At 44.6% G+C, this 16608-nt stretch overlaps 1 protein-coding gene across 2 annotated transcripts in view; it reads left to right on the top strand.

Annotated features, from left to right (window-relative positions):
• RNF123 (ring finger protein 123) overlaps positions 1–16608 on the top strand; it is a 116201-nt gene that overhangs the window by 54168 nt on the left and 45425 nt on the right. For both annotated transcript variants that reach the window (XM_069095703.1, XM_069095704.1), the window contains exons 21-26: positions 6184–6285; positions 8873–8979; positions 9776–9968; positions 12533–12678; positions 13364–13447; positions 15607–15714. In XM_069095703.1, the coding sequence (XP_068951804.1) occupies positions 6184–6285; positions 8873–8979; positions 9776–9968; positions 12533–12678; positions 13364–13447; positions 15607–15714 (740 nt within the window). The remainder of the gene's footprint in view (positions 1–6183; positions 6286–8872; positions 8980–9775; positions 9969–12532; positions 12679–13363; positions 13448–15606; positions 15715–16608) is intronic.

Below are 16608 nucleotides of genomic sequence, written 5' to 3'. Positions count from 1 at the left end.
CACACACACACACACACACACACACACACACACACACACACACACACACACACACACACACATATACACACACACGTCCATAAACCCCAGGTTGGGAACTTCTGGACTATGTGATCCCCAATGTCCCTTCTAGGCCTCAGTTCTCTGAACCTGTGACCTCTCTCTCAGCTCTGTTGTACTAAAGCCCATACATCTAGTCCTGCTCACCCTCTGAGATGGTGCCATGTGTCACCTTTGTGGTAATGGATGCGTGTTCCTCAGTAGAGTTTCCTCCAATATGTCAATTCATTTGTGAATTCAGCAAATGTTCGTAGACTCTTAAATGTCAGAGCTGGAAGGGACCTTAGAAAGCTTCCAGGTCACCCCCTTCATTTGACAGAGCAGAAAACTGGTACAGAGAGAGTAAAGTAAGGTCCTAGAGAGAGTGAATGGCAGAGCTGCTGATACCAGCCCCCTTCTCCTGTCTTCTGGTCATATGCTCCTTCTACTGTAGCATGCTGCAGCCTCTGGGTTTGTTTAAAACACACAATCAAAGGCTCTGTCCTCACACTTTCTCCAATATCTTTTTAATCATCTTACTTCCATTACAGGACCCTGTGCTCACTTAAATTCCATTGTATTGTAAATTGTAGTGAATGATCATTGGCTTTTAATGTTCTCTTGCTCTTAATTGTCCTTATTCCTAAAATCTCACTCCTCCCCAGAGCTTGCTGCTGTTGTGGCCATGCAAGGCCTCCATATATAGAGGAATTTAGCTACTCTTCCCTCCAATAGGACCCCCCTGCCCTCTCAAGAAATACAATAACACCCCTTTTCTTGAGTGAAATAGAGGAACTTTCACTGCCATCACAGGGAGCTTCCATAAGGGGTCTGCTCTTCCTGGTCTCTCTAAGGCCTTAGGAAACAGTTCTCCAGCAACTTATCTGCTGCCTTTCTTCTAAAAGCTGCAAAAAAAGCAAATTTCAGGTTAATATAAAGAAATTCTTCCTAGCAATTATAGAGCTATCCCAAAGTGGAGTGAACTTATAAGGTAGTGAATTCCCTATCAACAGAAGTTTTCAGGTCGAGGTTATTGGGGACAGGTAGAGGAGATTCTTATAAAGGTATAGGCTGAATTAGTTGCCGTTGAGGCAACTTTTAGCAATGAGGTTCTGTAAAACATGATTCTCACTAGAGATTTTATGATGATTTGTTGCTGGCAAACCAATGGAAAAAATAAAGTGGGTTTCAGAGGTATACCAGTTCTTCCATGATCAAATTTGTGCCTAATAAGAGAGACCTGAGAGCCCTCCTGGGATGCCTGCTCCTTACTCATATCTCTAATCTGCTCTTCTTAGTCCCACTTTGCTTCTAGTTGGATTCTCCAACTGCCCCTAAACACTCAGATATCCTTTTTTGGTTTTTATTACTCTAACTCCAGATTACTCCCCCCATCCTTCCCTTCTACTCCTTCTCACATACTCCTGAATGGAGCTGGAGGAAGTCACACAACCTTGCTGACTGGATAGATTATGAATCAATGTTAGATAACTTCAGTGGTGTGTTGGGGGGGGGGTTGTGGTTAGAGGGACCCTTACTGCAGCAAGGCAATCTTTTTATTCTCCCCCAATTAATTCCCTGTCTTACTCCCTACAGAAACTATTCCAAACCCTCTCTTCTCCCATACCTCCTCTTTCTTCTTTCTCAACTTCCTCATTATTTACTGAGAGCTTCTTCCCACTTCTTTCTTGCAAAACTCCTTAATCTCTCATATTATCCTCCTTTCATTAAGCCTCTGATTATGAGAGGACTCTTCTCCTTGTTAGGGGCAAGCCCTCTACATTTACCCTTAATCACATCCTCTCCTATCTTCTCCATAAGATATCCCTCTCAAACATATGTCTGTCTGTCTGTCTTTTTCCCTCTGTCTCTTTCTCTCTCTATCCCTCCATTTCCCCTTCCCTGTCTTGCTCCCTCCTACCTCCCTCTTTCTTCCCTTTCTGTCCCTAACTGTTGATTCCTTCTCTTCTGCCTTCAGACAAGACCAGATCTCCCTGATGCTTAAAAAATTTTGACTAGACTATACCATCCCCTCAAAAAAAACAACAACCCTATGTCTCCTTTCCTTTTCTCAGCCAAACTTCTTGAAAAAGCAAAAAAGCTCTCTGCACTCATTGCCTCCATTTTTCTTCCTCTCACATATTCTTCAGCCCTTTGCAGTCTGCCTCCTGACCTCATCACTCACCTGAAACTGCTCTCCTTCAAGTTACCAATGATTTTTAATTGCCAGACCTGATGGTCTTTTATCAGTGCTCATTCTTGACCTCTCTGCCACCTTCTTCTCTCCCTGAACACTCTTCTCTGGGTTGTGGGGAAGCTAATTTCCTGCTTCTACTCCTGTCCCTTTGACCACTCTGTCTCAGTCTCCTTTGCTACCTCATCAGGTATTAGCATGCCCTCTAACTCTAGGTTTTTCGAAAGGCTCTGTTCTGGGCCTCTTCCCTTTTTTCTGTCCTTTCTTTCTCTTGGTGACTTCCTCAGCTCCCATGAAGTTATTTATGTCTATGTGGATGATTCATAATCAAGGAGACAGCACTGGCTCCAGAATCAAAGGACCTGGGTTCAAATCCTATCTCTAATCCTTTTTACCTTTGTGACTTTAGGCAACTTCTCTATCCTGTCTTTTTTTTCCCCATTAAAAAAAATATTTATTTATTTTTAGTTTCCAACATTCATTTCCACAAGATTTTGAGTTAGAAATTTTCTCCCCATCTCTCCCCTACCCCCCACCTCAAGATGGCAAGTATACTGATTCCCCCTTCCCCCGATCTGCCCTCTCTTATATCTCTCCTCCCCATCTCCCTCCCTTACTTTCTTGTAGGTCATGATGAATTTCTATACCCCTTTGCCTGTATATCTTATTTCCCAGTTGCATGTAAAAATAATTTTTCTTAGCATTTGTTTTTAAAACTTTGAGTTCCAGATTCTCTCCCTTCTTCCCTCCTCACCCACTCCCACTGGGAAGACAAGCAATTCAATATAGTTTATACATATGTAGTTATGCAAAACATTTCCATAGTAGTTATAATGTGAAAGACTAACTATATTTCCCTCCATCCTATCCCATCCCACATTTATTCTATTTTCTCCTTTGACCCTGTCCCTTTTCAAGAGTGTTTGCTTCTGACTACCCTCTCCCCCCAATCTGCCCTCCCTTCTATCATCCCCCCTCGTTTCCCCTTCTCCCCTACTTTCCTGTAGGATAAGATACCCAATTGAGTGTGTATGTTATTCCTTCCTTAAGCCAAATTGTTTACCCTTTCTTGACCTTAGTTTCCTCATCTACAAAATGAGGGGTTGTTCAGATGACCTCTGAGGTCTCTTAGAGTTGGACATCTGTGATATTCTTATCTTTTCTATCCAACCTTCATCTTCCTCCTGAACTCCAGTTCAGTGTCACTGACTGTGTAGAAGACATCTCGACCTGGCCCTCCCCTTCTCATTCTTATCATTCAAATAATATGCAACCAGGTATTTTATTGATGGAAATGACTCCCTTGGACAGGAACTGGAGAAGGCATTAATAACAACATTTTTATAACACGGAAAATATTAAAAATATGAACTTAATTAAGAATGAAGGACTTTGGCAGCAAAATTTACAAAATGCACAAATATATACAGGACAAATAGGAAATAATTAACAGAGGGAAGGTACTAGCATTAAGAAGGGTTAGGGAAGGTGTCCTTTAGAAGGTGGAATTTTAATTATGACTTAAAAGAAGTCAGAGAGGTCAGTGGTCGGAGCAGAGGAGGGAAAATATTCCAGGCATAAGAGACAACCAGAGAAAATACCCAGAGCCAAGAAATGCAGTGTCTTGTTTGTGGAACAGCCAGGAGGCCAGTGTTATTGGATTGAAGAGGATGTGGTGGAGAGGAAAGTGTAAGAAGACTGGAAAGGTGGAGGAGTCAAGGTTATAAAGGACTTTGAATGCCAGACAGCATTTTATATTTGCACCTGGAGACAATAGGAAGCCACTGGAGTTTATTGGGGACGGGGGGTATGTGTGACATGTTTTTACCAGCCACTTTAGTGACTAAAGATGAACTGGAATGGGAAGAGATGTGAGGCAGGAAGACCTACCAGCAGCCTATTGCATTAGTCCAAGTGTGAGGTGATGAGGGCCTGCCCCAGGATGGTTTAAATAACAGAGGAGAGAAGGGAGCATATTTGGAGATATTGCAGAGGTTAAATCAACAGGCCTTAGCAACAGATTGGATATGGGGGCTGAGAGGTAGTGAGGAGTCAAGAGTCCTAGGTTGCAAGCCTGAGGGACTGAGAAGATGGTGGTACCCTCTACAGTAATAGAGGTGTGTGTGTGTGTGTGTGTGTGTGTGTGTGTGTGTGTGTGTCAGTATCAGATAATGAGTTTAAGATGTCCACTGGATATATAGTTCAGGAGTTCTGCAATGTAGTTGGAGATGCAAGATTGCAGGTCAGCAGAGAGACTGGGGTAGGCAGGAAAGGTAAATTTGAGAATCATCAGTGTAGAGTTAGTCATTAAATCTGTGGGATATGAAAGAATACCAAGTGAAGTTGTGTAGAGGGAGAAGAGAAGAGGGCCCAGGACAGAACCTTGAGATCTACCTATGGTTAGGGGGTGTGATCTGGAGGATCCAGCAAAGGAGACAGAGAAGGGAGGGGTCAGCAAGGTAGGAGGAGAACCAGGAGAGAGCCTGAAACCTGAAAACCTAGAGAGAAGAGACTATCCAGGAAGAGAACATGACTAATAGTTTCAAAGGCTGCAGAGGTCAAGGAGAATGAGGACAGAGAAATTTAAAACTCTTTTCCCCCAAAACTTATCCCTTTTGCAAACTTCCCTGTTTCTATCAAAAGTACCAACATTTTTTCAGTCACCCAGGCTTATAACCTTGGTGTTATCATCAGCTTCTCACTCTTCCTCATCCCGCATATCTAGTCATTTGCCACATCTCCTCTTTTCTCCTTCCATAACATCTCTTGTATCAAACTCCTTCCCTCTGCTCATATAGCCACTGTCACCTCTCTTCTGGAGTATTGCAGTGACCCCTTCATTGTTCTGTTCTTTCTGCCTCAGGTCTCTTCCCATTTTAGTCCATTCTTTATGCACTTAGCAAAGCATCTTACCTTGGATCTTACCATGTCACTCAGTTAACTCTGGTGACTCCCTGTTGCTTCTAGGATAAAATTTAAACCCCTCTGTTTAACTTTTAAAGCCCTTCATAAATTGGCTCCAACTTACCTTTTCAGCTTCAGTGGACATTACTTTCCCTCCCACATTCTTCAATCCATCCAAACTGTCCTTCTCTCTGTTCCTCAAACCCAACTCTCTACCTCTCATCCCCATGCTTTTGTGGTAGCTGTTCTTCAAGCCCATAGAATCTTCACCTTCTTTCAAGACGGAGCTCAAGTGCCACCTTCTACATGAAACCCTTCCTGGGTGGTGCCCCCAACCTCTAGTGCCTTAGCTCTCTAATGTAACTGGTATTTAATTAGTTTGTGTTTCTTTGTGTTTATTTTGTTAAGACAGTGCAATTTTTGGCTTTAATAGCTTTAAACGGCACAAAGGCTTTTGGGACACCGATGATATGTGCTTGTGTGTACGTGTATATTTTTATACACACATGTATACATACACACATACATATATGTCTGTATACATATGTAGTCTCCCATTAGGACATAAGACATTTGAGAATACAGATTGTCACATAGTTTATATTTATATATTTCCAGACCCTAGCACAGTGCCTAGCCTCCTCTATTCCCCATCCTGTGACAAGAAGGATCGCAGTTTTAGAGCTCAAAGGGACCCAAGAAGTCACCTATTCCATTTTACTGATGAAGAAGCAGAGGCATAGAGAGTCTCAGTGACTTGCTGAGAGGCGCACAGGTCGTACTGGCACAACACGCATTTGGGCCAGGTCTCCTGATACTAGACCTAGCACTCTTTCCACTGTTCTGTACTGCCTCCCCTAGTGATGAAACCAACAAAGACCCGAGGGGTCACTCCTGGAGTCAGAGCCCTGGGATTCTTTTCCCTTGTGTGAAGGTAGAAACCCAGATATCAGGATGACTTTCAGAATCTCTCCCTGTTGGACCCAAGGAAGGATATTCAGATTCTCTCTTGACAAGATGCTCTCTCTCTCTCATTCCCTCTGCAGAAGCCTACGTCCCCCCACAACTCTTCTATAATGGGAAGGTGGATTACTTTGACCTGCAGCGACTTGGGGGCCTTCTGTCTCATCTTAAGAAAACCCTCAAAGGTATGTTTCCATGAGTCCTGACAGGGCATATCTGAGCAGGCAGGGCCCCCAGGAATTATTGGTTATCCCTCAGAGCCAGGATGGATTCATCAAGACCTGGTCATGCCAGACCAAGCTTATTTCCTGTTTTTGACAGTATTACTTAGTAGATCAGGAGAATCCTTTGGACATTGTCAAATGCATCACTGAAATTCAGGCATAGTCTGTCATGTTTGTGAACAAGCTGGAGGCATGTAGAAAAGAGCATGGTTTTTAGGTAGATTTTGGTGGATCACCCCAAAGAGAAGTGATGAAGGAATCCATGGCAACAAAGGAGAAGGTCTCCAGTGGAGTAACCCAAGGCTATGACATTTGTTATTCTATTCACATGGATGAAGGCTGAACAAGCATAATTATTAAATTTTGTGAGTGACCTTAAATTGGGAAGGGACTTATGGGTCATATAAGCAACAAGATGGTGGCCTGGACATTTCATCTGATCTCCATGACTTCTTAGACCTTTCCAGAACAGAAATTATGCACCAAAGTCATTAAACTGGGAAGGATAACCAGTGTTACATGCTTGAGTGAAAACCCCCCAAAATTTCAGCAGGTCAGCATAATGCTTTGAATAGAAGAATATGAAATTTCATGGTAATAAATTGAAAGTTCTGCACTTGGGTTAAAATCCCCACCTGTACAAGTTCCAAGTAGGGGTTGCCTGATTTGACAACAATTCAGTGAAAGGGATCCAGGGGTTTAGTGGCTATAATCTTGACATGTGTCAGTGGTGTAAAGATGGCCACTAAAGGAACTATGCTATCTGAGACTGTGTTAAGAGAAACGATGTCTAAAGTCTAGATGGTGATAGGCCCTGGTCTGGAGTATTGTGTTCCGATGAGGGTCCCACATTGACAAAGGATATTGACAAACTAGTGTGTGTCCAGAATAGAGTGGTCAGTGCCATGGGAGGATTGGTTAAAGAAGAGGAAGATGTTTAACCTGGAGGAGATTTAGGGAGAACCTGATTACTAAGGAGAAATTCCCTAATAAAGAGAGTCCAGAAGTGGAATGGACTCCTTTGTGAAGTAGTGAACTTCCCATTATTGTAGGTCTTCAAGGCAGCATGTCTATGAACACTTTTATTCAAACTGTATAGAAGAGATTCCTTTTCAGATAGTCATTGGATTAGATGACCTCTGAGGTGTCTTTCAGTTTTGTAATTTTGGTCTTGAGCATGCTGAGGAAAGGTAGTGGAAGGAGACAAAGTCTTAAATCTGGAGGGACCTGTGACCATACGTGGTAAGTTGGTTGAGTTTAACTTATAGGAGGATAGCCTTCTTCACTAGGACCCCAGTGCTACAGATCCAGAAAAAAAGAGATAATTTGTAAGGAGGGAGCCTTCCTGGCTTTTTAGGTCAGGTCTCACATTCAGGCCTTACTAAGGAAAGGCTGAGAGGACAAAATCCAGATCTGGACCTCTATATCTCTGAAAACTGCATGTGGTTGTGCTATCTTCATGGCCCTTGGTTTTCCCCAGGCTCCTACATTCCCATCTTGGTCAGTTCCCAGACCACTTTTCACACTTGGTCCATGTTATACAGGCCCCTTTTCAGCAGAGGGAGCCAGAGAATCTCATTTAGTCTATAGATAGGGAGTGGAATGTGTTTCCTGATTGAGGTTTCATGGTGTCAATGATACTATACATTTGTACAGGCTTTTAATTCTTTTTTTAAGCCCTCGAACATCTGTTATCTCATTAGGTCTTCTCAACAGCCTCAGGAGGCAGGCAGGCAGAGCAGTCCAGTTCAATAAATAGGCATAGATTCAGTGGTCAGTGCCTCGGCCTCTGAGGATGACTGGGCCAGTAAGCTCCCTCCCTGCCCTTGGGCTCTCACGGGCCAGGGACCTTGGGCAAAATGGAGGCACAAAAGTTTTAGGTCCCACAGCTGGGTAATGGTAGGCTTCCAGGCCAGCTCCAAGCTCTCTTTATGCCCAGTCCTTTGCTCTTTCTGCCATGTCCCGGAGGCACTAAATCTTTTCATATATTTACTTATTTGTGCAAATATTGTTGTCCTCCTTGTCCCTACTCCATCCCTCAGAATGTAGAGACTATTTTTTATTTTGTGTTTATTATACTTCCTCCCTCCCCCCCCCCTCCAGTGCCTAGACGAATGCCAGGCATACAGGAAGTACTTTATAAATGCTTTGAATTGAATTGCTCAGCTGGGAGAGGTAGGTGGAGTTTAGATAAGACTCTCCTTGCTTGGGTGAAAATTATGATCTACTGGGGATAATACACACACATGGATGGCTGGAGCTATAACACATTGCTAATAATACAAGATAAGGACATTACAGAGGCACAGACAACAGTGCTTTCTTTTAAATGTGGCCCTTTTTCTTGACTGCTGGACACTGGAAGAAACTTAGTAACCTGAATGTGGCTCAGTTGCAGAGCTCACCCTGGGTTGGCTGCCCTGCTCTCTGGGCACTTTGGACAGCTCTCTCAGAGCTCTGTGTACTGCAGGACCAAAGAGTGTCGGGCTTTGTTTCCCACCATCCCAAAGCCTGAGAACCCCACCCCCCCCAATGCCCTTTCTCTCAGATGACCTGGCATCGAAAGCAAACATCTTGATCGACCCCTCAGAGCTGCAGGCCATCACCATGGATGACCTTGATGAGGATGACGAGTCAGCTACATCAACTGCACAGGTGACCTGTCCTTAAGTACTTTTTCTTGCCCTCTTTGGACCTCTCAGATCCCTCTGGGTTTACCCCTAAGTATTCTTCTACTCTAGGTGACTTAGGTCATCTCTGGGAAGACTTCTCCCAGGCCAGCCAGATTAGACTCCCAGAGAAGGGGGGGTCTAGATGCAGAGCAGCTCTCACTGAGATAACATCACTCCCCACCCCTGCTTTGGGGTGCAAAGCATCCTTTCTGACTTTCTCCTCTTCCCTAGGCTCAGGCCTATGGTGTTCCTTGAAGACTTACATGAAAACAGAATTAAAATTGCTCTCTTCTTTTGGGATAGTGGTCCTACCTTCACTCTCTCCCATTTATTTCCCAGGGATTAATAGTGCTACCTTATATCTAAACACCATCTATAGCCATTATCTTATTTTATGTTCTTAATTTCCCTGTTATAGATATGTAGGTCAGGTCATTCATTTATTCATTTAACAAGCACTCATTAAATCCTTGCTGTGTACAAAGCACTGTGCTCAATGCTAGAGGTAATATAAAGTTCACATAGTCCTTGCCTTCATTACAAAAAAGGAAAATAAGGCTCTGAGAGGTAATTTGTTCGAGGTTTCACCTCCTAGTAAGTGCAGAGCTGGAAAAGAACATATCTTCTAGTCAAAGGCTCTTTCTAGCCCTAAGCACCCCACAGCTACCTCACTAACTCGAGAGTCTTAGCCAAGCTCTGCCTAGTTTTAGGGGATTTGGGGGGAGGTGGAGGGAACACTGGGGAGTTTCTTAGTGTGATTTATCTCTCTTCTTTCTCAGCGCCCTGTGGCTGCTCTAGCTATTGGGGGGGCCCTGGCCAGGCCTAGTTGGCTCAGCTCCCCAACACTGAGTCGGGCCAACCGCTTCCTCAGCACAGCAGCCGTGAGCCTCATGAACCCTCGGAGGCCCCTGGGCACCATGGAAAAAGTGAAAATCCGAACACTGAACGTGGAGCAGAGAACAGAGGAGGATAGTATGTAATGGGGCTTAGGGGGTTCTGTGGCAGTTCAAATCAACAGGAGCCAGCAAACATCTTTTAAGGGACTACCAAGCACTTAGCCCTGGGGATAACACAATTGAAAAACGAGACAGTCCATGCTCTAAATGAGCTTGCACTTTATTGGTGCTCTTCTACAGGAATAAGTCTAATATAAGGTAGAGCATGCTGGAGCAAAGCAGAGACAGAGAAAGAACTGGAAGGAAATTTCAAGAGTGAAGGGTTACTTTCACTCAGTGAGGATGTGGCACTTGAGTTGAGCTTTGAAGGGAGAATAGGATTTCAGTAGATGGAGGTTAGGAGGTGGTTTGTTCTGATCACATTCAGGCAGCAGCCTCAATGAAAGCTACAGAGATAGAAAGTGGCATGGCAAGTTTGGGGAATTAGTGAGTGGTCTGGTTTTCTGAAATGGAGAATTCTTGAAGGACAGTAGAGTGAAATGAGGCCACAAAGGTTGGTTGGAAGCAGAGGGCCTTATATGCCAGACTCAAGGATTTATTTCTTTTTTGTCCTATAGTCAGTAGGGACCCACAGAAGATTTTTGAGTAAGGGAGTGACATAGTTGAACTTATACATTAGAAAGATTCTTTTGCAAGCTGTGTGGAGGAAGGGCCAGAGAGGACAAAGATGAGAAGTGGATAAGACTGGCATAAGCACAGGATATTAATGAGGGGGATGCCCCTATACCCAGGGTAACAAATCACTGCCCGAAGGGAATTTGGGACTTGACAAAGCCAGGCTCCAAGGACCCTGATGGCTCTCACTAAGACCTGACTTCTTCCTCTGGAATGAAGCGTTCTATTGCCCAGATCACAGGGAATGTAGCCTTGGCAGCCTGCCAGTTGGACTTCCTTATCTCTTATGAGGTGATAAGGGTGGTCAGTAGTTTTCTGGGCCTTTCTTCCTCTCATGCCTCTGTAGCAGCTATCTGCCCTGTTGGTTGACTCTGGAATCATAGAAGTGATGCTGCTTCCTCTGATATTTGTATTCTGTCAGGGTAAGGAGCCAAGGACTCCAGAAGGGACTGGGGGTCGTCAAGAGACTCATCCTCAAGGGCCTGGATCAGTGCCCAGGCAGACCTCAGGAAGATATTCTGTCCCCTCAGACCCTGACCCAGCCCTGCCCTGGGTTTAGGTGACCACTAATGGCAGCATGTGGGTTTGGGAAGAGCACCTTCAGGAGTGAGGAGATGAAATGAGGAAATTGATGCTTTAAAAATAGCTCTCTCCACTGCTTCTGCCCAGATCTGACCTTGTGAGAGTACTTATGCCGTGGGCTTTCCCAGCTGCTCCTTCTAGGACCCTCCAGGGCTCCAACAGGGCATCACAGAACTTCCACATTGGAAGAGGCCTCAGAAATTCTATATTCCAAACCCTGTGAACAAGGATCTCCCCTCTGTAGCATCTCTGACAGGTGCTCATCCATCTTCCTCAGAAGGTGTCCAGTGACAGGGAACTCATTGCTCTGAACTGGGGACAGTTTTCATTGGGAAGAAGTTTTTCCCTATATTGCACTGCAGTTTGCCTCTCTGCAGTTACAACTCATTATTCTAATTTTACCCTCTGCGGACAATTAGACTAAATCTAATAATAATTAGATTCTAATAATTCTTTTTTTGGAGGGGGAAGGCAGGGTAATTGGGGTTAAGTGACTTGCCCAAGGTCACACAGCTAGTAAGTGTTAAGTGTCGGAGGTAGGATTTGAACCCAGGTCCTCCTGACTCCAGGGCCGATGCTCTATTCACTGTGCCACCTAGCTGCCCCTTATTCGTTCTTCTATATCACAGCCTTTCAAATTGTGATTATATGTCACTTTTCCCCACCCCCTAGAAACTCAGTCTTGTCTTTCCCAGGCTAAGCATCCCCAGCTCCTTCAGGTGTTCCCTCCATGGCAGGCTTGTGGATGTACTCTAGCCTATCCAAAACATGGTGCCCAGTTGTGTTCATCCAAAACATGGTGCCCAGTTGTGTTCTGATCAGAGCAGAGTGTAGCAGGACTGTTAAGTCCTTTGGTCTGGATCCTGTCTCAATGCATCCTAAGCTTGCATTAGTTTATTTGTCTCACAAATTATACAGTTGACTCCTATTGCTTTTCAAGGCCTATTTTATTAAATCAAGTATAAGATGTTACATTTACACCACTTGAATTTAATTTTATTTTGGAGGTGTGAAGGGCTGTGAGTCATTGTTCTTAAGGCAGGCAGGAGAGCATTAGACTTCATTCAGATGGTTCTCCTCACCCTAGACATCCAGGCCTAGTCATATTATAGTGGGCTTGGCCATTTAAGCTGTATTCTTTGTGTGGCCCTGCCTGTTGCCCCAAACCACCTGACTTAAGGATCCCCAGCTTGTTCTCAGTTTCACCATAGTAAGTTTCTGTTTGGTGCCCTGTTCTCCTTGTGTAATTGGGGCACTAAGTGTTGGCCTAAGGCAACCATTGAAAGTAGATAACTGATGGCTAGTGGGAAGCCCTCTTCATCCATTGCTTTGGGAAGGGGCGAGGGAGATTGATTTTTTCCTAAGCCTCTCTTCACTGTGCAGTTGAAGGGAGCAATGGGAATGAAGGCCTGTTGTTGGGGAGGCCCCCAGAGGAGCCAGACCAACCCCTTACGGAGAACTCCCTACTAGAGATCCTGGATGGGGTCATCATGATGTACAACTTGAGTGTTCACCAGCAGCTGGGCAAGGTGAGCAGGGGATTGATTTCTTCTGACCCAGCAGAGTTCAGACCTGGGCTCCCTGGCAGAGCTTTATGGGAAGTGGCTACTTGACAACAGAAAACTCCCTAGTCCTAGCAGTTTCTTCTGGCTCAGGTGGGGCTGAGCTAGAAATCCCTCTCCCACACCTGGAAACCAGAGTTTTGGCCCTGCAGAGTTGGTCATTCATGGGTGTCCTGGGAAGATCTGCATGTTCTTGTAGTAGCTTATTTGGGAAACAGAGTGAACCAGATTGAGGGGTGGAAGGAGCTTTAAGAGAAGATGATTTCCTTGTCTAGAGTTGCCCTGGTGGGTGGGGTGAGATAGGACTATGTGAGTAGTGGGTTTTGAGGGAGGACAGAAGATCAACTTTGCTGAGGCCCCTTAAAATTTAAATCTATTTCCTTCTCTTTGGGTTGGTCCTAGAGCCATCTGTGTATACATGCAGTGTGGCAAGCCTAGTTTCAGGAATTTTTCTTTGATTCTTCCCTTCCCTCTGATTATAACTAATTATGGCATGTTCTTCCTTGAACCTATAAGGGGAGGGTTAAAGGGCAGGGATGGGCAGGGTTTGTTCATTCAGTAAGTGGTTCTGGACTTAATATGACCAGGGCTAGTAGGCTTACCTGGGGAAAGCAAATAGAGGAGTTGTTTCCCTGTGCTGGTTTGATCCTAGATGGTGGGTGTTTCTGATGATGTGAATGAGTATGCCATGGCCTTGAAAGACACAGAGGAGAAGCTCAGCCGATGTCCAAAGTGGGTAAGAACAGTGTCTTTCGAGCCTTAGAGCTGGGATAGTGAATAGTGTCAGTGAAGGCCAATCCCTTTGGGTCCAAGAGGTCCCTTTGGCTTCATTCTGACTCAACATTGCAGCCCCATCCAGAGTGAGAGACTATAAGAACAGTGCTAATTTCCCATCCTGAGGGCATATCTTTGCATCATGTTCTGTTCCTAGAAAACTGCCCCCATTCCTTTCTCCCCTGCCAGATATAGAGCCCAAAGAGTTCTCAGATATGTGCCTCTGTTTTCTTCTTTTCCTTCAGGATCTGCTTCATATTCCTTACCTGCTTTAGAAAAATAACACTTGCTTATTCTTTATTATTAGACTGTGCCTTTAATCTTGCTGGACTTCTGGTGTTTGGCATTTTCCCTGGGCCTGTGCCTGGGCTAGATTAGCTCATTAGCTGTTGGGCCCAGGCTGCTGCTGCCATCAGGGCTTCTGAGCATCGAGATGCTGTATTAGCCCCTGCCCCCACCTTGTTAGGGAAGTCCTCTCAGTCCTGTTAAGTGCTAATGTGTGGGTCTGGGAACTCATATACTAGCAGTACTTGGGAGAGCTGGCTGCTGCTCTGCTGTTTATGATGAGAGCATCAATTATGAATTTGAAAGGAAAGTGCCCATCACTTGCTGAGTCATCAGAGTTCCAAACACAAAGGATCGAAATTTCTCTGTCACTCTGCCCCCCCCCCCCCCCACCTCAGTATATAGATATGCTGTGGGGTAGCTGGCTTTTCTTTAGGATAGCCTGGCCTTCATTTCCCTTCCTCTGGAAAAGCTGTATTCAGGTAGAGTCCCATGGGATTAAAAACTGTCACTGATTCAGTCAACAAATACCAAGTACCTATAGAGCCCTGGGCTTACAAAAGGGAGGCTACCAGTTGCCTTTTTCCTCCTGACCACATTAAACTACCTCCCTTTTATTTCTGCTCTTTTATTTGAGCAGGGGTGGTTTGGTGCCTCCTGAGCTCTCTTAGTTGAAGGTTCTCTGTATGGCTGGGCCAGTACAGCTGTTTAGCACTTCATAGATTGACAGAATCTCAGAACTGGAAGGGACCTCAGATGTACCTGAACCCCAGAGAACCCCTCAGATGTACCCCGTAGAGAATATCCTGACAAATGGCTATCCAGCCCCTGCCTGAGCTCTCTGCCCCCTCAGTCAATAAACTCCAGTGGTTCCCTGTTACCTTCAGAACCAAATATAAAAACTTGTTTGATGTTCAAAGCCCTTCATTAATGGCGCCCCCCTCCCGCCCCAACCCGAACACACACCTTTCTAGTCTTCTTATACTTTGCCCCATCTCCCCCCCCCCCCATTTTGTAGTCTTTGATCCCTGGTTCTTCCTCCCATCTCCTGACTCAGAGCACTTTTCTGGCTCTTCCCCACACCAGGAATGCTCACCTTACTTAGAATCACCTTCTGGCCTCTCTGACTTCTTTCAGTCCCAGTTAAAATTCCACCTTCTAGAGAAAGACTTTCCCAATCTCTCTTAATTCTAGTTCATTCCCTCTGTCAGTGATCTTCCTGTTTATCCTACACATAACTTGTTTGTGCATAGTTGTTTATGTATCTTCTCTCCCATCAGATTATAAACTCTTCAAGAGCAGGAATTGTCTTCAATTCTTCTTTGTATCCCCAGCAGTTTGTTTAGTGCCTGGCACATAGTAGGTGCTTAATAAATGTTTATTGACTGACTAAAACAGCCCATTCCACATTGGGAAAGTTCTGATGTTCAATTCGGCAAAATTTATTAAGTATCTACTTGTGTGTAAATCATTTTCATATTGAGCCAAAAGCAAGCTCCCTGCAAATTGCTGGCAGAGAAGGACTTAGATTTTGGTCCTTTTGGTGCTCTGTGCTGGTGGTATGGCACCTAGAGCCTTCACGAAAGCCCGGACTGTTCTTTGTGCCATCTTTTGTTAGTCTTGTTTCTCTGGGATGAGGCTGCCATTGATAGCTGAAGGTTGGGAAGGGAGGATGGACGACAGGGAGCTTGTTTACTCATTAAGCTACACGGGGTTGTAGGTAAGTGTCAATCTTAGATATATTGTAGGGTCTCAGAGAAGGCAACTGTGGGTGTGGTCCAGGGTTAGGGAGAAGGGATGCCTTTATTGAATCTTCTGTCCTGGGAACATCAACAGAGGAGAGACATTCAGGAAGAACTGATGAAAAGTCAGAAGGTTTTCTCTGAGAAGCTGAATCATCTGAGTCGCCGTCTTGCCTGGATCAATGTCACCATCTACTCCAAGGTGAGGGCCATCTGATTGGGGCTTAATTTGGATCAGGGTGGTCATTTTATTCCCTCAAACCACTGATGCCTTAGATTTCTTGAATACTGATCTGATATCTTGTGGCTTAGTAAGGCAAGAGACTTCTTTCTGCCCCACTTTTGTCACCTGAGACTGTGGTTCTTACCCAACTAACCTATAGGACGACACTGTGCGTTGGAGAAGGTAGAGCTTTGTAGAGCTCAAGAAAGGTGATCCTACTAAAAATAGCAACCACAGAATCAGGCTTTGGACCTGGAAGGAACCTTAGAGGCCATTTTGTCTAATTCCCTGTTTTTATAGAAGAGGAAGCTGGGATCCCAAGAGACTTACCCAAGGTCACATAAGTAATAAGTAGCAGGACCAGGATTCAAGTAATAGTTAACAACAGCTAGTACTTATATATTGCCTGCTGTGTGCCAGAAACTGTGCTAAGTGCTTTACAAATATTATCTCGTTTGATCCTCACCATAACCTTTGAGGAAGTGCTGTTATTGTCCCCATTTTGCAGATAAGGAAACGCAGAGGTTAAGGAACTTGTCCAGTTACCCATCTAGTAAGTATCTGAGGCAGGATTTGAAGTCATGTATTCCTGACTTCAAGTCCAGTGTGCTATCCATTGTGCCACTTCACTGCCCAGGTCGTTGGACCCTAAACTCTGTGCCCTTTCTTACTTCACAGGGTCATGGGAAGATCGCATATGTAAAGCACTTTGGAAAACTTAAGTCACTGTAATAATCTCAGTTTTTACTATTATTCTTGTTATTATCTTTCAGCCAAGTGCTGAGCTGTTCTTGTCATCCTTCTCCACTCTTCTTTTCCACCTCACCCCACTTAAACCAGTTTTGTCCTGAAAAGCTCAGAGTATCTGGTCTC

Source organism: Petaurus breviceps, unplaced genomic scaffold (assembly GCF_028583685.1).
Source record: "Petaurus breviceps papuanus isolate PSGF00001 unplaced genomic scaffold, PetGlider_PUasm1.0 227, whole genome shotgun sequence".
Classification (NCBI taxonomy): Eukaryota; Metazoa; Chordata; class Mammalia; order Diprotodontia; family Petauridae; genus Petaurus; species Petaurus breviceps.
This window is presented reverse-complemented; position numbering and strand designations above follow the sequence as displayed.